General features: G+C 45.4%; 3 protein-coding genes across 13 annotated transcripts in view; 2 read left to right on the top strand and 1 right to left on the bottom strand.

Moving 5' to 3' along the window:
* The window catches only part of MPZL1 (myelin protein zero like 1), a 41,658-nt gene extending 32,069 nt beyond the window's left edge, over positions 1 to 9,589 (top strand). For 3 of the 5 annotated variants that reach the window (XM_086884160.1, XM_086884159.1, XM_086884161.1), the window contains one exon: positions 3,840 to 9,589. In XM_086884160.1, coding sequence (XP_086740286.1) covers positions 3,840 to 3,941 — 102 coding nt within the window. In that variant the 3' untranslated portion in view covers positions 3,942 to 9,589. Of the gene's footprint in view, positions 1 to 32; positions 2,539 to 3,839 lie in introns of all 5 variants that reach the window. The other 2 variants (XR_015285419.1, XM_086884162.1) reach the window with 2 other exon arrangements.
* Positions 9,590 to 10,334: 745 nt separating this feature from the next.
* MPC2 (mitochondrial pyruvate carrier 2) lies at positions 10,335 to 17,533 on the bottom strand. The gene is made up of 5 exons (XM_023945035.2): positions 17,309 to 17,533; positions 13,874 to 13,914; positions 12,256 to 12,340; positions 11,055 to 11,166; positions 10,335 to 10,572 (listed from the first exon to the last, which is right to left on the bottom strand). The coding sequence occupies exons 1-5, from the start codon at positions 17,412 to 17,414 to the stop codon at positions 10,533 to 10,535; spliced, it is 384 nt and encodes a 127-aa protein (XP_023800803.2). The 5' UTR covers positions 17,415 to 17,533; the 3' UTR covers positions 10,335 to 10,532.
* Positions 17,534 to 17,994: 461 nt separating this feature from the next.
* The window catches only part of DCAF6 (DDB1 and CUL4 associated factor 6), a 77,378-nt gene continuing 75,533 nt past the window's right edge, over positions 17,995 to 19,839 (top strand). For 3 of the 7 annotated variants that reach the window (XM_086884164.1, XM_086884165.1, XM_086884166.1), the window contains exon 1: positions 18,009 to 18,252. In XM_086884164.1, the coding sequence (XP_086740290.1) occupies positions 18,177 to 18,252 (76 nt within the window). In that variant the 5' untranslated portion in view covers positions 18,009 to 18,176. Of the gene's footprint in view, positions 18,253 to 19,839 lie in introns of all 7 variants that reach the window. The other 4 variants (XM_086884167.1, XM_086884169.1, XM_086884168.1 and 1 more) reach the window with 3 other exon arrangements.

The following is a 19,839-nucleotide window of genomic DNA, read 5'->3' on the forward strand; positions in this document are numbered from 1 at the left end:
CTTGCAGTGTCCTCATTTTTCCGTGCCCCCAGGGTTCTGAGTCTCAGTGTGCTGGAAGGAGCAGCAAAGTAAGTCTAAACTTTGTGATGTTAACTCAGAATCAGGGTGCTTTTGCCCTTCTGTAGTCACTCCAGTCTGTTTCTTCATTGACAGAGTTCTTCCTGCAGGTAAGTTCCTAAAGGAAAACACAGAGTGTGAGCACTGCTGACCTCAACTGAAAGATACTGCAAATGGCTTTTGTTTTGTTCAGTTTTAGTTCAGTTTTTAGATTTTTAATCTCTTTTGTCAGGCAAACAGAGTTTCTTTTTTGTGGCAGACATTTGTAGCAGCAAATAGTTCCTCTACCTTCTGTTGAACATTTGCCCCATCTTTACAGAACAACTAAACATATTTACTTTTCTTTGAAAAGATCCACAGTGAAATCAGGGAAGGTCAGATTTTGAACAGAATATTTAAACAAGGAAGCTAAATTTCAGTTGATTACAGTTACATTGTTAGCTTCTAGCCATTGTTTGGTTGTTTCTTTGAGGGTCATATCAGCATGCAAATCAACATATTTGAAATCTTTCATCACATACAAGTAAAACCTGGTGTTTCTTGGTAATGAAGAAATGAGTTGTAGTATTCAAGCTTTTGAGGTGTTCTGCAGGTGAAAGACAGATACTCATTCCTAGCAGTTCCCAGAGTTTGCTGGCTGTTTGCTGATTTAGATGCACTTTTGTCTCTTGGACTGCCTGGTGGTGGTTCCCACAGTCAGTGCTGAGGTCAAACAGCAGAGGCTGTGCTCTTCCTTGTAGCTTTTTTACAAGGTAGGATGTGTAGGAAGTGAATGAATGCTTTGTGCTTTGCTGGTGGAAAAGAACTGTGAATACAAACAAAACTGCCTCTGCAAGTTAGCAACAGAGGTATTTGCTCTTAGAGTGGCATTTGAGTTGATTAAATGAAGTTTATTAATTTTTTAATTTATGTATCAGTTCAAGAATCAGTGGTGGAGTATTTGTCTGCATCACATCTCAGCTGAAAGTCTGCTGAGCCTGCACTTTCTTGTTGTTTTGAGTGCAAGTTACTCAGGTGTGGACCTTGCTTTTTGGAGTTTGCATATCTGATTCTGTGAGTGTTCAGCTGCTTGAATCAGCTCCACTTGTTTTCACTGTGCCCTCCTTCTCAGCAGGTATGTTCTGTCCTGTCATATTTGTCTGTGGTGGTTCTTGTCCATGCCATCATTCTCTAATGACTACCTTTCTACCAGGACTGTTATTTGCGTGGGATGAAAATGATTTCCAGTGGAGGCAAGAACTACATGGATTTCCCACATGGATATCCTTGTTTGGATCCCAGGACCCTGAGAAGGAGTAGTTTGTGATGCCAAGAATCTTGACAGAAATTTCAGATAACTTTCCCAGAGTTCCCATTCACCCTGAATCTGTGGTAGTTGCAACATCATTCAGAATCTGAGAAATTTGAAAATTCTGTGGACTCCTGATGGACCATGGTGGTCTAACTTTATAATTCCTTTTTCTTTGCTGTAACTTGCAATTTATGACTCTGCTGACAAACTCTTAGCAGGTACATCTGCTACTCTTTTCCCTTCAGTTCTGAATGGAAAAATTGCAAGGCTTCAGGAAATGCTGGTTTTTTATAGCAGTGCTGGTCTGTCTTCTGGTTCTGGAAAGTCAGGATGAGCTTTCTTGGGTTTAGATGAAAGTTCTAAATTGTTTAATTGAGAGTTTTTAAAATGGCCCAGCTGATGCTTATAGTCACCTAAAGAATCAATTGGCAGCAAATCAAATAGATGAGCACTGCAATAGGTCCTCGGTCCCTCCTTTTCTCTGTGTTGGCTACCTACCACTTTTTTTTGGTGGCTGACAGTGAACACATTGAGACAATGATAGCTTGGTTTGGGTCAGCTGATCACACCAGTCAGTCTCTCCACACCACTAACATGCTGCTTGCACCACAGTGACTATATTTGAACTGGCAAAAACCCAGTACAGTGGTGACTGATACTGAGTGAACTCCACTGGTAGACAATTGACCTGTCAGAATTTCTTGAACAAAATTTGGAATGTCACAGTGAGTACTTTATGCAGTTAGATTTTTTTTTTTTTTTTTTTTTAACTGATAGTGCTCTCAAGATGAATTTATCATACCCTTGACCTCTGCCCTCAGGCAGATGAGATTTCCAAAATTGCTTGCAATTAAACTTTGGGGTTACTTTGCCTTGAAGTTTATATAGACACTGTGATCTGATTTGAATTAGTAATCTCAATACAGTGTTGGAAACCAGACCAACATTAAAGCAAATAGCAGAGAAATTTTTTAAAAAGTGGCTATAATGAGATTTGAAATGCAGAGTTTTCTAGGACATCAGGGTCCTTTTTTTCCATTTTCTCGGTGTGTTGTTTATATTCAGAGTTTTATACCTACTTGTAAGCTTTTACCCTTCAGTCATCTTCTTCCTCTATTCTTTATTACTTCAGTAATACTTTACCCAGAAGGAAGAAAATGTGGACTTAAATTCTTCGGAAAGAGAACAAGGTATTTATCAGGTGTGAGCTTTCCACTGTGCTGGGAGTAAAACAGCTGTGCAGGAAGGTACCTGTGGTCCTTCAAGAGCTTAATTTTCTGTACAGAAGGTCTGTTTTAATCTCTAGCTCATGATTGCTTTGGAAAATAGATGGAAAATTTCTGTGTCAGGTCTATACAAATATTTCCTAATTTGTCAGGATTCCAAAAGTACTGGCAAGAAGGGGGTAGAGGAGTGCCAGTGAAGTCTATTTCTTCCTGGGACGTAAGGGAAACCAGAACAGTCAAACGGATGAAATGTTTTGAAGGAAAAACTGTTGAAAAAGCCACAACCAAACTAAAAGCTCTGTCTTTTTAATTCCCCCCCATTCATCCCCAGAGAAGACAGTCCCTTTGCCTCCTGCATGGGATGTGTATTCTCTGCTGAGGTCACCTGGGAGGTGGTGGCAGCCCTGTGCTTATCTCAGTTGGGGGGGTTCAGCATGGAAGCTGCAGTTCTCTTGCCATCAAGGTCCCCCTGTCCTGCTGGGCCTCTGCTCTGTGGATGCTGCAGTCCTGTCCTCAGCTTGTCTCCAGTACCTGCAGTTGGCTTTCCCTGGGCTATGTGTTAGAGGATGTGGTGTTTTAGGAAGTGTTCACACATTCAGCTGAAAGACAGGGCTGTAATGTCCTCCCCTGCACCCCATCAAATGTCACAAAGGTGTGAGGCTGTGCCTGCCCAAGGTGTCGGTGGCTCAGAAGTCAGGTAAGAATTCTGCACCATTTTAGCACTTCCTGGCTCACTGCTGTTTAAGTCTTGGCCCCATCACTGGCTTGGGCAGTGACCTGAGTCACAGGGAGGCTGCAGCTTTATCCTCTCCTTTGTTATGTGGCACAGCCATGCTAGGATTTACAGGACCTGAGTAGCAGTTTGGGAAGTACTCTGCTGTTGACTGGTAAACCTCTAATTTAGTTCCTCTTGAACAATATTAAATCTGGCATGCATCTGACTAAGCCGCGTGTCTTTGCTCCATAGCATGTAAGAATTGCTGCTTTTCAGAGCAAGGGAACCTAGATTTTGCATCCTGTGACAGCAGGCAGTTTTGGAGGGAGGCAAGGGTGCTGTTTGGCATGCTCCTGAGAGGAGAAAGGTGGCAGACTAGAGCTCACGTGCAGCTGAGGGTTCATTCCACCTGCTTCCAAGTGCTGTTCACAGTCATAAAATCTCTGTGGTCTTGCTTTAGCTTTCACCTTGCTGCAAGCCCCCATGGGAGTGAGGGGCAGCGTGGCCTGTTCTGAAAAAGCCTGATTGTGCCTGTTCCTTGTGTCCCCAGGGCCCAGTCATTTACGCGCAGTTAGATCACTCCGGGGGACAGCACAGCGACAAGATCAACAAGTCAGAGTCTGTGGTCTACGCCGACATTCGGAAGAACTGAGATCCTCAGCTATCCAAAGGACAACACACATTCAGACTGGAATTGCTTAAGCAAGATTTGACCCAGAGAACTCACATGTGGCCTTTGATGCCTAGGCTAGGACCAATGCATGTGCATACAGAGGGAGAGATATATATGTATTGTGTGTAAATAGTCTATTTAATCGTACAGAAGTGAGACCAATGTTGCATGTTGAAATGCGGTAAGAATTCTGCTTATAAATTGCCAATATTCTTTTTTTTTCTTTTTTTTTTTTGTATCTTGTGTGACGAGAGAGAAAGTGAAAACTCGCATCACAATTTTAAAATATTTTTATCTTGATTATTAATGGAGAAACTGGAAGATACCTGAAGATTCTAGATTCACCTGGAGATTCTTTTTTCTTTGCTTGTAGGGCCTAATTTCTTTTATTGAGATGACTATAAAGAAGATATCTTCTTTATATTCAGAGTTCTTTATGTATACAGGGTATTTATCTTTCCTTGGTCAGATTCTCAGTACAGGCTGCCTTCTCATGTAAACTAGACCCTCTCATGTGGTCTTGTAAGCCAAACTGTGACTCCTAGCTATCAGAAATGTATGTCTTAGCAGTGTGAGTGAAGGAAATCCTTTAGGCCTACCTGACCTGTGTAATGTGGGTCACAAAACTGTTTACTTCTCGATGAGCCCAGCTATTCAAGTTTAGTCCTTTAAGGTGCAGGGATAGTGTTGATCTAATGAATTTTGTGAAATGGTAGTTTACCTGTGAAAACTGTGAAGGAGATAGTGAGTTAAAGGCATAGGAAGCTGTAGCTGTAGGTGGTTACCTCAGACTCTCTTGAACCTTTCAGTGAAATATTTCTTCCTTAAAGCTCTGTCATTTCATGTAAGCATTACAAAGGGCTCCAAGGGATCTTGTAGTACTCCCATACCTCTCTCCCATAGCTGTATTATGCCACTGTCACCTCCCTGAAGGTGTTTTATCTCTTCTGAAAAGCCTGTAGTGGAGCCTGAACAACTTCTGGAGGAAATCTAGGGCTCTTTGGGTTTTTTGATATGTGGGTTTTTTTGGGTAACCAATATTTGCACAGAAGATGTGGATGGGCAGTTTATTTCCTTCATCTCTGCAAGTCTGCTGCTTGAATACAATTCTCCAGCCTCTTGTTTCTAGGTTAAACTCCTCCTAGATTGTCAAGGATCTCTGCTGATGAGGATTTCTTTTGTTGACCCATTGTATCCTGAAATCTGGTGCTCAAAACTACAAGTGGCCTTTCAGCAGAGATCTTCTCAAAGTGGCAGAAGTATTATTATAGAAGAAGGATTTCTGTTTTGTACATCCTAATGTGGTGGTTTTGGTTTGGGTCGGTTTTTTTTGGGAGCAAATAATTTTCAGTTTGGTCTACTGTAATGCCTTTTCTCCGATTCTTACCCATTTCCTAGTTCAGTCTGTTTCACAGAATCGGTTCCAGAATGGTTGAGGGTGGAGGGACCTCTGGAGATCACCAAGTCTGCCTCAAGCAGGGTCAGCCAGAGGAGGCTTCTCTGCACTGTGCCCAGGTCTGAGCATCTCCACAGGTGGGAACTCTACAGCATCTCTGGGCAACCTCTCCAAACAAACTCGAGCCCACATTTCACTCTAACAGCAAGCACATGAAAAATAGTTACAGACCCATGGCAGACCCTTTCACAACCATATTAGATAATCCTTTAATTATGACAGTGCAGTTTTAGTAACTATTTTGTGTACAGTGGGGGTCTTTTTCCCAACAAAGTTAGGTATGCCAACACTATATTCTTTCATCAGGATCAGACTTCACTGGTTTCCTGACAACAGCTGCCTTTATTAAAAATCAACAGCTTTACTTTTTGGATACATGCACTGGGTAGATCTTAGGACATTGTCCTCAAAGCCAGAACTAGCTTCTTAAAACCGAGACTCAGAAGGAAATAATGGATTAATTTATTCTGCCATATGTCGGTTGCTAATCCTGAAATACCTGAATTTGTGTTGTTTTTCTTCCAAGACTTGGCTGGTATGAAAAAAAAAGGTCATGCTTCAATTTTAAAGGAGGTTTTTAAGGCACCAGTTTTCAGGTATTTGCCTAGTCTTGTAGGGAACTGAGACACCAAGCTATGGCTAACTAACAGCTCTGTAAATATTCTAGCATTTTACTTTTTGGCAATAACAGATAGGAGCTAAAAAATGGACAAATTTCTTCACAGGAGACCTTTAAATATCTTCTTCTACTTCATGGATTAAGCAGTTTTTTTTTTTTTTTTTTTAATCAAGGCTCCACATGAAGGGGTATGGGGCTTGTACCCAGTGCTGGAAGCTGGAGTGGGACCTACTCACCCCAGAAACGCTTAGGGTAGTATGTCCACTCAAGCTTCCATCTGGTGATATGATCCACTGTCTTGGTTGCTGCAGTGCTCATGTTGGTGACTGTAGTCAGGAAGTTCTTTACCCAGAAGATGGTGAGGCCCTGGCACAGGCTGTCCAGAGAAGCTGTGGATGCCCCATCCCTGGGAGTGTTCAGGGTCTGGTTGGATGGGGCTCTGAGCAACCTGGTCTGATGGAAGGTGTCCCTGCCCATGACAGGGGGGTTGGAACTGGATGATCTTTAAAGTCCCTCCCAACCCAATCCAGTCAGTGATTCTGTGGTTCTATAGGATCTTCTCAAGCGCTGAATTCTGCACCTGGCAGCCAGGAGAGGCATCCCTGTCCTGGGGGCACCAGGCCCAGCATCACCAGCCAGGCAAGGGAGGGGATTGTCCTGCTCTGCTCTGGGCTGGGGGGGCCTCACCTCCAGTGCTGGGGGCAGCTTGGGGTGCCACAATACAAAAAAGACATGAAACCATTGGAGAGTGTCCAAAGGAGGCCACGAGGATGGTGAGGGGAGTGGAAGGGAAGCCTTAAGAGGAGTGGCTGAAGTCACTTGGTCTGTTCAGTCTGGTGAAGAGGAGATTGAGGGGAGAGCTCATTGTTGTCTTCAACACCCTCACGAGGGGAAGCAGAGGGGCAGACACTGATCTCTTCACTCTGTGACCAGTGACAGGACCCAAGGGGATGGGATGAAGATGAGTCAGGGGAGGTTTAGGTTGAATATCAGGAAAATGTTTTTCACCCAGAGGGTGGCTGGGCACTAAACAGGCTCCCCAGGGCACCAGCCTGACAGAGTTCAAGAAGTGTTTGGACAATGCTCTCAGGCACATGGCGTGATTCTTGGAATGTCCTGCCTATGGCCAGGAGTTGGATTCAATGATCTTGAAGGTCTCTTCTAACCTAGTGTTTTGTGATGAAGATCAGGAGGAATCCTGCTGCTGCTGCTTTCCTTATCTATCAGTCTGTTACTTACCAACATTTATTTTACACTTCATAAAACACTAATGCTTTGGATGTATTTGATGGAGAAACTTGATTTTGATCTGCCTTGTGTTCATCCCCATGCATCACCAAGTTTCTCCGCCAACGTTTTTGAGTAAGAGGGAGAATTGTGATGAATGTGATGATCAGTAACTTGGTGCTATGAGAAGATGGGGCTGGTCTTGCTGCTTCTTTTCCTGCTGGAATGTACTGGAGTATCTGAGCACAATTCTGATGTGGTGCTAACTTTAGGAAGTACATGAATCCGGTGCTAACTTTAGGACTGATCTGGTGCTAACTTTAGGAGACACACTGATCTGGCTAGTTTTAACTGACTTAAGGAGACATCTCCTTGCATGGCATTTGTCTAGCTGTTATGTTCACATTGCCTAGACTGAGGAGGTTCCCTGCAAGGCTCCTTGGGTCCTCTGTATGAAGGCGTTTTAAAAAACACTAAACTTCTTCTTAGAAATAAAAGTCTTCCCCCAGGAATGACAGAAATCTGTCTGAATCCCTCTCCAGTGCCAAGGCTGTTGTATTTTTTGTCATGGAAAACTGAGCAATGTAATTATTAAGTAACATATTCATGCTGAAGTCAAAAGAACTTCAGGCATTGTGAGACAACACTTGTGAGCTTTCTGTTCCTCAGGTTATCTGAGATGGTTTAATGATATGGTAGCCTGTGCTGATGAAAGGGACTGATGCTGAGTTGGCTTAGTAAAGTCTCAGGAAATAGAGGATTTCTCTTCCTTGATGGGTAGAGCAAGCAGAGATTTAAGTCAGACAAGGTTATCATATCCTGATGTTCTGGTGACCAGAAGCTTAACTCTTTGCTCTGCTGCTGGTCTCTTAATTCTCTGATGCTGCTCCTTGCAGGAGGAAAAGAGCAGCTTGGACTTTGAGGAACACAAAGGGTGTTCCCCTTTTTAGGGTCACCTATCTACCCTTTTTAGGATCATCTGTTTTCAAAACAAGTGCTGCATGCCAGGATTGCAGCAACCCAGAGGAGTAGGAGGCACCTCTCTTAAAGGCAGTAGCCAGTGGTTAAACAGTGTGGGAGGGGTCATTGCTCTTGGATAGTTGACCTGGGAGGGCTTATGTGATGGAAAAGACTTGCAATAAGTTCTCTTTTATTCATCATGCAGACAAAACTGGGATCAATCTGAAATCATCCTTATTTTTGATTACCACAAATGAATTTCAAGAGGACTACAAATAAGGTATCAAGCTAAGTAAATTGGTAGCTGTACTCAGTCCATCAGGTTTCCACAGCCCCTTTGACTTCAGCAGTTGTTCTGTGAGTAAGTTGCTCACCATGTTCACAAAACATTAGCATTATGAGCCATTACAGAGGGGCAGGTATGTCCCTGTAACTCACTGCCTGATGTGTCATTTATAACTGGAAAACTGTAGGGTTTTGTTTTCTCTCAAAGCTTTAGTGGTATTTCAGTGACTAAAGAGCTGTAATTGGGTTTTCAAACTTTTTAAACCTGTGAGAATAGTCTAGGTAACCATCTGTCTTGCAACTGCAGTAAAGGTGTGTATGCAACTTAAAAGCTGCATCACCTTAGAGTGGATTCACTGAGGTCAGGTATGGAGTGTTTGATTTGTGATCAGAACACTTTCACTCTGTACTGGAATCTTGTCTTGGAATTCTACATGATCAGTGTACCTGCCAAGGACCTCAAATACAGCATATTCTTATTGTATCATTGGTGATGGAAATACTTCCTCGATAAAAGCACCATAAGAGAAGAGAAGGTGGGTGGGACTTCTGGGCTCTGGCCACACCTCTGCAGTGTAACATTTTTATATGGGAGACTACAAAATCATATTAACAAGGCTCAGCAATTATTCTCTTCTTTGGGTTTCTCTTTCCCTTCTCTTCACTGCCCTAAAGCTAATAAGCCCTTTCATTTACAGGTATTTTTGCACTCTAAAATATAAGTTCAATGCCTTTGGAGATCAGTGTGCTGTGCAATGTTTTCTGTCTCCCTGCAATGCCAACTGTTCTTATGTGGTAAATGTAATTGAAAACATAGACTGGGTACTTTTCTTTTATAAACCTCTGTCCTGGAGGTGTGTGAGATAACAAACACCTGTAAGACAGGTGTATAATCTGTGAGGGAGCTAGATTTGCATTGCATGGCCTGAGTACATGAAGAGCCAGTGTACCAACTGTTAGTGCTTTTGCTTTTACAGACTCATCTGGAAACAGTTATCTTGGATATTTTTTCTTGAATGGACTTTAATGTTTTCTATTGTAATCTTGTGAATATTTTAATACACTTTTTTTTTCCCATTACTGGTTTGCTGGATGAGTCTTACCTGGTTGGGGACTGGGAAGGGAGGGAGGGGGACTGGAATACACCACCTCTCTCCCTGGCAGTATTCTTCAGTCACTGTGCCCACTTGGTGACCAACACAGCTGGAGAACTCGCCACTTGAGACCCTGGGTTACTGCTTCAGCCACAAGGACCAAGACATACAAGTGGAAATGTGGCAGTACAGAGAACTGACTTCATGGTGGGACAGCCTTTGAGAGAGGGGAGCTGAAGATACATCAGAATCTGAGATTCATCAGAACCTATCTTGCCTCAGTTATCTTTTCCCTGCATGTGAATTCCTGAATGTGAGTCTGGTGCTTCAACACCCCCATCTTCTTCCAGAAGTTGTGAAGGAAGCTAAAACACCAGTGGCACATTTGTTTGCTGTCCTTTTGTTCAGGACAGTGGTGGCTTGGGAACACATGAAGACACACACACAGCTGAAGCTGGAGCAAATATCCTGATGCTACCGGGGAAGGAAGAGTGTCAGGAAATGAAATGCAAATGCTACTGTTGGATACTGAAGTATGGCAGTTCTCCACCCAGGGGGTTTCCTGACTGCGACAGGAAATATTACTTCAGTCTGAGGCTCTGGCTGTCACCAGTACTGTGTCACTCCCAGCACTTTTCACTGGAGTCAGATAAGGTGAGGCTCTGCAACTCTTTTTAGGCAAAATCCAGCCAGTTTCTTTAAAGAGACAGTACAAGATGAAAAATTCCGCCTTCATTTTAAAAGGTTGACCTTTATTTAAATGTGTGGAGATACTTCATTATTTGCACTTAGAAAACATTTGCTCTCTAAACATGTAAATTTCCTCTTTTATTTTCTCAGAGGAAAAAAACATTAAAATTAGTGAAGCTGGGTCCCATGGGGATGGGTTTGTGCGTTGCTATGTTTGATCTGTTGGGTTAAGCATCTCTTTACTGAAGTTGCTCTCGTGCTTTTAGCTCCTGATTATACCTATAGGAATAAAAAAGAAAGAACACAGGTTAAGAATAGAATAGAACACCAGTTACAGTAACAGTTTTTTCCCAGCAATCTGTTCACCAGAGGAGGTTTAAAATTACAATGGACTTGGAGGGTGGAAACTCAGGATAGGATATTTTAATTCTTGTAGGAAGTTCCAAAGTAGCTAAGTTTGCCATATTTCTGGCCAGTACTGAAGCCAGAAAAATCCCAAAGTTTCCTTTAAGAAATAATTTTTTAAACAATGCTGCTCTGCTTAAAAATCTTTTAACCCAGCTGGAACTGACATGATTCAACACCGCTCGAGCTAGACTGAAAATATTTACAACTTCACTCCAACCTAACAATGTAGCAAAAATGTTTTGTAATGTTTCATGAATGGTTCAGTTCCTCTTGCCTGTTGCACTGAGAGGCTGGCAGCATCTTTAAATTCCTGGTTAATGCTTAGCTGTAGTTGTACCCTTATTAACACATACCTCCATATTCGGAAAAGCTGGGAACCACCAGCACAGCCAACAAAGAAGTTCACAGCAAACAGACTCCAGTTTTTGGGGATAATCACTAGAGAGTACCGTGACCAAATAAGGCCTGTTGAATAAAATGGAAAGTTTAAAGATACTTCAAATTAAATGTTCAGATATTTCCCTAAGTTTGGAGGCAAATTCATGGGCCAGTTGAAATAAACAAATTTCACAGCTTCATGTTAGACAACTGCTTTGCTTAGCAAAAGTTGAGAACCTTTCTCAGTGAAAAGTGCCAGTGGGACACCTACAAGTATGTACTGCATTCTTCTAAAATAGCAACAGAAAGGTCAATCATAGTCTGAAAATCAAACAGAGATCCTCTGTAGTCTACAGCAGCCTAGACCTTGATTTTCCAGCACAGTAGTGGTATTTTGCTGTATATCTAGCTTGCTGCACTACATATGAAATTATGCAAAACTTATGCAAAATGCACAGGACTGTGTCAGATATCAAAATAAAGTCTGGAGAATCCTTTCAGACAGGAAAAACATTGGAAGAAGCTGCCCAGGGAAGTGGTGCAGCACCATCCGTGGAGGTGTTTATAATTAGTGTAGTTGTGTCACTCAGAAACACATTTTAGGAAGAGCTGGGTTAATGGCAGGACTCTATGATCTTGAAAGTCTTTTCCAACCTAAATGATTCTAGGAGTACAGAATATTTTTTCTGCCAGTGTGAGAATTCTTGGCAGCCAGCAGTGCAGCAGTCCATGTGCCACTGCTTCCAATTACTTGTAACACTTGGAAATTCTTTCCAATTATGTTAGTGTAATTACCCTACTATTCTTAAACTCCGTAAAGTCTGTTCTAAAAAAGTCACTATATCCTGGACTGATTTCAAAATTACTTGATCTGAAGCAAAGGGGGAGATTTACTGCAATGAATGGTATAATGGTAACTCTTAAGGGATGACAGTCATGTCCTAAGTCATAGCAACTTGCACTGAACAGTGCCAAATTAAGACAGGTGTAGACAACTCTTACACAATTACAGAAAGCTTACTAATTTAATAACAAGTAGAGGTCTGTCCTAGAATTATCCTCCAACAGCAACATTGACAGCTAGCATGTTAAAATTAAGGCTTTCTGTTGAAGGGGATTAGTACTGATGGAAGATTTTGAGATGGTGCTGTGCAAAAACACGAAGTGTGGCTTTACCTGTGGCCATTAGTACTGCAGACTGTGCTGTGCTGAGCTTTTCTGCTGGTCTGGCCATGTCAGCCAGTCCAGCACCCACCAAACCCTGCAAAGAGAAATTCAGTGAGCACCAGTCTGGGACGCCTGTAACAGATCAAGAGCTTTACAAGGGAAAGCTGCTTCACAGCTCAGTGCTTATCCTACTGCATTATGCAGGAGATGGGATGCATTCTATGAGCAATTAGACTCTCTGAGACACCATCCATTTCCAGTCCCTCGTGGGAGGAAAAAGAAGATGGTTATGGCAGCTACAACTGGGTGGCAATAAAATTCCAGGCATTGGCAGTTTTGTATTAATTCAAGAACAAGGTTAATTTAAACACAGCTGCTTAAGACAACAGCTGAAAAAGACCTGCCCTGGTTTTCATGCAACACGTAGAGACTTATCTAAATAAGGGCCTTCTTCCCACAGGTCAGGCTAAGATACTGCTGGTAAATATCACCCCATATAGTCTTCGCTCAGCTTCATCTGAGGGGGTAAAAGTGCTTTTTTAAAATATATTAGTGCTTATTTTAAATATAATTTCAGTAATGGAAAACTTGCAGGCAAATTGAGGAATAGCTTGGCTGATCGACTTGCCATTGGAAGCGAACGTTTGGTTTGTTTGTTGTGTTATTGCCCTCTACTGGAAATACAATTTCATGTTCCTGTTAACACCAGTTCACAAAAAAAAAAAGCCAAAACCAAAACAAAACCCCTAAGTAAGACAGTCCTAACACTTTTAATTCCCTGATTGCCATGCAGGACTCCTTGGGCACAGAAGAGCTGCCTCAGGCTCAGGAGGGTGTTTCCAGGGAGGTTAACCATGGTTCCTGCAGCTCCAGTCCTGACAACACACAGAAACCAAGCTGTAGCTTAGAGCACAATGTGGCCCATAAAAAGTTTGGGTTAACAATAACAAAGTTACAAAGCAGCTGGCAATGGTAAGCTGGCAAGGTTACATCCTTGCTTGCTATCGAACAAGATCAAAAGCTCATGGGTTTAGAGTTCTCTTGTTTTATCTGTATCAATACACCTCGGAGCAGTACAGTGATTTAGGAGGTGGCATTTGCATCACCTGGGCACAAACACAGCCCAGGGCTGTAGTCAAGTGGGAAGCAGAACCTCACAGGAGGCAGGGCACCACTGACAGCCACACTGGCAACTGCCTTTGTCTTTTGTATCAAGATTACCTTGCACTCTGACAGGCTTCAGCCCGCCTTCAAGCTTAGGAATTGGCTTCCTTAAGATGTTTCTCCATTTCCTCAATCTCAGAAGAAACGCATGCTCTAGGAGTTTTGCATCATGCCAGCTCATTCCTACATTGAGCAACAGTTGGTGTTTCACAAGAGAAAGCCTTTGTGAAACTAAGTGAAAAGCACAATTCTTCCACAAAGCATTTTCTCCACGTTGTATCCCCTTCATGTTGTGCTATCTCTTATTAAGGGTAATTTTGTTCCTCCCCCATATATTAAGAATTAGAGCCTCTAATCTTTCTGCAGGCTCAAGTTTCTGCTGGGAAACTCTTGCTTGCTCAGTGTGTTAATGCAGATTGCCCTGGGCTTGACACCCAGACACCAGCTGGCATCTTCTACTTACCCATTTCATAATAGGTGCCCAGAAAAACACTGTTTTGGGACCTGAGGGAGGATGGGAGAAAAGAAGTTAAATTATTTAGTAAGATGTGGCTGTTTTAATACCCACAGCATTTACCCACCGGAAGTTTAAGTGGTTTTATTTTTTTTTAAATTAATTGTTTATATTAGAAGTTTTTACTGCTGTACAAGCTCTAGCACCTAATACTCATAATTCATCAACTTAGTGCATCAATCTTCAGTTGTGTAATCACTCCACACATTTCTGCAACAGCTGGATAGGATTTTGTATGTCCATATTTAAGCAATTGAGGACACCAGAGCAAGCAAAATGCATTTATAGTTGAAAGAGTCAGGAAAAGGCTTAGGAATAGGGAAAACACCCCAAAAATCTACCAGTAGGCAAAGGAGGATTATAGGGGAAGAGGATGAACTCAAGAAGGGAGAAAAATCCAATGGCATGGGACCTGAGGTAAAACAAATCTTACAAATTTCTCTTACAAATACATTTGATTTTCAGTGGTGGTAAAACAGCAGCTGACTGGTTAAAACAAAGCCCTGTAAAGCCACACCTACAACTATACCAGAAATCATTAATCTGGGACTACTGCCCCAAGTCTTAAATGAGAGACCACAGTCCAAAGTACCAAACCCCCTGTGAAACAGTCAGGAGACTGTTGTCATTTTATCAAAAAACATTAATGTTTAGGTCACTTCTCAGCACTCTGGTAACATGCAAGATGAAGCCAAGTTTTCACTGTAATATATTACACAGAAGTAACCACCAGGACTTTGGTTGCCTGTTTTTTATGGTATTTCTTCACTAACAATTCAGCCTTAAAAAGACCTTGCACTAACTACTTGTACTTCCAGTTTTAACCACCCTCAAGTTTAAAACTATGACGTGGGAAACAAAAACTGGCTTGGCAGCCTTGCATAAAGCTCTTTTTAACCCACCCTGCTTGTGATCCAGTTTCAAACTGCGTTTAATAACCACAAGCACATTACCTTTTGTCTAATATTGTTAAATATTAGATAACAGCAGCTTAATGTTCATCCTTTAAAGATACAAACTTCAGCTGCTGTTCTGTAAGGCACTTACTTGGTATGTCAGAATCAGGCTGCAAATACAGCTTGTTATGAATAAATCAGTCTTACTGAGTAACTACTTAGTCACTATTTAGTATTTAATTGCTAACATTCATCTTATTCTAAAACACAAATTTAGATTTGGAGTACAAGAGGATGCGGGGTGAGTATAAATTATTAAACTGACATTCCCTAAACAGCTAGTGGAGTTTTCAAGAAGACTGACATTAATTTTTATTAATAATAGAAAATGCAACTATTTCAAACTGCTGACTGCAGAACTAAGAAACAATTTGAGACAATTTGGGAAGGTACCAAGCCAAGTTTGAAATTAGGTAAGACTGTCAAACACCTCTCCTTGGAGGCATTCCAGCCTGGGTGAGTTCTTCCCAGCTCCTGACATCCAGAATTTTTCAAGGTTGAATATGACAGCAGCACATGAGAGCAGGGGGCCACCAGAGGCTAACCAGTGTTAGTGACCAGTTTATAGAATTTATGACTTCTATTAAATATAAGAAGTTTTTGTGCTGAGAACTTGAACAAAAAGTGAACCAGAGAGGCCAAAGGGGAGGGAGCACAAGCTCAGCCCATGCTGTCCCATGGCAGCCTGAGGAGTTGGTGTGCTCGGCCCTCCACTGTCCTCCAGCAATGCCAGCCAAAGAAACAGTTTCCAACGGGCATCAATTATTTTGCAGGAAGCTTTCTTTATGCCAGAAAGTGCTTCATGCCTCAAAAGTGATTTATAACTTCATGACAATGATGCTTATACTCCTGAATTAGACTACAGATTTAGATGGCACTGGAGATAAAAGAAAGCCTTTCATTTGTAACCCACTTTTTTTTTTTTTTTCTGCAGTCAGAGTGACACCTATTGCATAACTTTCTCACAGACACACCTTCAAGGCTAAAATAGAAGTTGCAGGGGTTCAGTTTCTCTACTTGCTTGTGCTGTGGCTTTTATCACTTACACCATCAGTATAGATTATGACAGAAAGATATGTGTGTATTATATATAACATATATATATATATACATACACAGAAGCCCTAAAAATGGATGTATTAATTACAACACTATGGTGATGACCAAAAGCAGCCCACAGGCAGTTTTGTGAAGTGAAAAGCACTGTAAGAGGACCTCCAAAACCTTCTCCAGTTACCACTAATGCTCTGTTGAAGAAGGAACATGGATGTTGTTCCCAGTTCTTGCTGTGTCTTGTATCCACTAAAAGCATCTGGAAGCTGCCACATTTCACACCGGTGGAATGTGTCTCTCAGTGTTGGACATACTGTCTCTTTATATATAAGAACAATATGTTAATGTTAAATATATTGGAGTGATTGAGTACAAATCAAACATTTTGGCAACTGCACTTCTCACTCTCTGTGATTTCTTTAGAGCAATGATTTTCCTTCCATTGTAAGAGGACAGAGCAACTGACTGTAAACTAAAGTCCGTTTTCACAGTGCATATTCCTGGTAGGTGAAGAGTCAAGGATGCCTGTGACACTGACACAAAACAGTGGGGACAGAGCCTATGGAATGCCAGGATTTTATCGGGCGCTCGTTTTAACAACCGACGCAATTTGTTTACAGGACAAACACCAGGCAAATGGCACTGAATGAGATCATTTTACAAGAGGTTTCTCCCTAATAACACAAACCCCCACGTTTGCCCACGGAAAGGTGAGCTGTAGGTCAGCTGAGGGGAGCTCATTCTTTAGCCACGGGAGTCCTCCAGCGCATTCACCAAGGGCACGAGTTGCCTCGGGTAGAAGCGTGGGATTCAGCAGAAAGGAAATAAAACCAAAGGCTGCCTGACTTCAAAGGGCACATTTCGAGATCGGAAACCCTGGCAGCGCTCTCCCCCGTCCCTGGAAGTGTCCAAGGCTGGATGTGGCTCTGAGTAACCTGGTCTGCTGGAAGGCGTCCCCACCCGTGGCAGCGGGTGGATGATCTTTAACATCCCTTCCAACCCAAACCATTCCACGATTCTATGATTTTTGTCCAGCGCATCCTCTTGAAAGAAGCCGCTGCCGAGGCCTCCAGGCCCCTTTCGACCCAAGACATCCCCTGGGCCGGGTTCTGGCAGCCCACCTGGCCCCTGGGTACAGCCCGCGGTACCGTGCCAGCGCCACCAGCGCATCCCTCCCGGAACCACCCGTGCCGTGCCCGATTATCCTATTCTCCCTTCGCAAACGCCAGAAATTCTCCGCTACGCAGCAGGACTCCGCTCCAGGGCCGCTTTCCCGTGCCAGAACCCCCGATCCCGCCCCCCACCATCCTTCGCATCCCCCGCTCCGCTCTCCCCGCCGGCCCAACCGGGGACCAAGGTGACCCCCGCTCATTACCCGCTGGGTGGTTGTAGAAGGGCCGGAACCGCGGTGGCAGCATGAGCTCGATGCGGTCGAGCATGCGGTGGTAAGAGGCGCGGAGCCCCGCGACGGTGGCCGCCATGGCGAGGGACGGGGCGAGCGGGGTCGGAGCGGGGACCGAGGGGCGAGCGGGGACCGAGCGGGGGCCGCGTTCCGTCCGTCCGTCCTTCCTCCGCCCAGGCCCCGCCCACCGGACCTGCCTGCCCGGCAGCTCGCGCTCTGATTGGTCATCGCCGCAGGGGGCGGGGCGGAGCGGAGAGCTGCGTGCGGCCCTATTGGCTGCGAGCGCCGGCCCCGCCCCCTGGGGAGAGCTGGCGCGCCCGCCGCCCCCGGGAAGGGCAAGGGCGCCCGGCTCAGAGATGGCCGCCTCCGCTTCTTTCTCCCCCTCAGGATGGCCTCCGCCGGGAGACCCTGCGCTGCGATTAATGCGCCCAAAGCCAAGATGGCCGCCTTGCGGCTTCACACCGCTTCACTGGAGAGGGCCGGTTTGTAGCCGGCGGAGACGAGCGCGCTGACGTCACCCTCACGCCCACGACGCGCCCTTCCTTCAGTCGGGGCGGGGCGACGTCACCGGTTCGCGCGAGACTCCCGCTTGTCTCGGGCCCCCGCGCCCCCGCCCTCCCGGTGGGCGTGGCTCCCGCGGCCGGGATGGGCGTGGCCCCCGCGCGGTGGGCGTGGCCCGGACCCGCCGCGCCTCCGGCTCGCGGTCGGTGCCTCGGCGCGAGGCGGGCGTGGGGCGCGCGCGCGGGGCCCGCTCGGCGGTTCCCATGGTGATCGCGCGCGCCCGGCCGGTCCCGGCGCATCCCCCCCGCTCCGCGCGCGCCCTTCCCGCCCGCGCGGGGCCATGTCCCTGCTCTGGGACGTGCGGAAGCGGACCCTGGGGCTGGAGGAGCCCGGATTGCTGCGCAGGCACTACCTCGGTAAGGACGGGCGGTGTGGGGAGGGGTGGTGAGGACGAGGTCCGGCCGTCCTTGGCGCTCCACCAAGCGAGGAGGGGGCCCGGAGACCCTTCCAGGCGCCACCGCTCCCTCGCTCGGCCGCGCCGTCCCGCAGCTCCGAAGTTTCCTGTGGCCCGTGTGGGGCGGCGACACCTTCTCCAAATCCAGCCCCCGGCCCAACGCGCCCTCAGGGGTGCTCCGGGACACCCCGGCCCCATCCCTCCTTGGTCCCGGGGTGGCGCGGGGCCCGCCAGGACCCCCCGGTGCCCCGGTGCGCGGCTCCGCTCGCCCGCCGCCCTTGCTTCCCCAAGGAACTGTTGCACGCGGAGATCCAGCCGGGAAGTTGGGCGGCGGCTCAAAATAGCGCCGGGGCCGGGCAGGGTCCGGATTTACCGGCGCTGAGCTGCCGGAGGCTGGGAACAAAGCACGTAAGCTCCTCCGGGATCATGGCGCGGCCGCTGTCCCGGCGCCCCCGAGGCGCTCCCGGGGCTCCGGGAGAAGCCGAGCCGCTGGAACGCGCTCGGCGCCGGCCGGGCCGCCCGCCCTTTGTGTCCCCAAGTGCTCCGCGGGGTCCCCGCGGGCGCCTCAGCCCCGGGCTGCCCTCGCCTCCACGCCCAAGCCAGGTATTTTCACTTTCCAAGTTAAAGCCAGCGCCACTTCTAGTTTCCGAGGCCGTGGGGAGGTTTCTGTGGCGTGAGGGAACTATCGACATTCTTTGTCATGGCGCAGGTTCTGTAATAAAACGCTACCAACATTTTATTTTTTAAAACCAGTGTTTCTTCACGTGTTTTTGGATGTGTGGTCGTAGTGGCCCTGTGGATTTCGGGGGGTGTCCAGGGTAGATGGCTCGGTGGAACGCGTTCTTTTGTGCTCGTGTGGCAAAACAATTCCTGCCTTGGAGTGGAAACCTCGGGTGCTCGAGATGGAGCTTGATTTACAGCGTTGTAAAACGAGTGTCGTTCTGTGCCTCCCCGGCTTTCCCGGCTGGTAATGTCGCTGCTAATGGTCTGTCGTTTGGTTTGTTCCTGGTGGAATTTAAGGTGGGATATCGCATTACAGAGCCTAATTTAGGAGTTTTCTGTCTGTAGTCCCCGAGCACTCAGTAATCCACAAAAGGTTAATCGAGGAAATCAAGGTTACTGCTGGTAGGTTTCTACCGATCACGGAGAGGGGGGGGTGTGTGTGTGCAGCACACAAGTCCCTTGGAAAGAAATTTTGAGTCCTGAAATAAAAAGAAAAGGTTGAGAACTAACGATCTAGCTGCTTTTGATTTTGGTTATGTCTCAAGCTGTGCTTGGCCAAGCGTTAGCTGAGGATTGTTGTAACTTTTAGTTACCCTTCTGCCTGGGTTTTTTTTTTTTCTTTTTGTCTGCTCCAGTTGGAGCAGAAAAGCTCAATGTTAAAATTAGGATTGTAGCATGCAGATTCTGAAGAAGCACACATTTTTTTTGAAGACCTTTTTTTGTCTTTTTCTTCTGCTACTTTTATGTGATTGTGTCTCTGGCAGTTGAAGTACTAAGATTTGAACAGTAGAAATGATCTTCCCAAACATACCAAGATGTCTTTTCT

This window comes from Cyanistes caeruleus, chromosome 3 (assembly GCF_971803275.1).
Source record: "Cyanistes caeruleus chromosome 3, bCyaCae1.hap1.1, whole genome shotgun sequence".
Lineage (NCBI taxonomy): Eukaryota > Metazoa > Chordata > Aves > Passeriformes > Paridae > Cyanistes > Cyanistes caeruleus.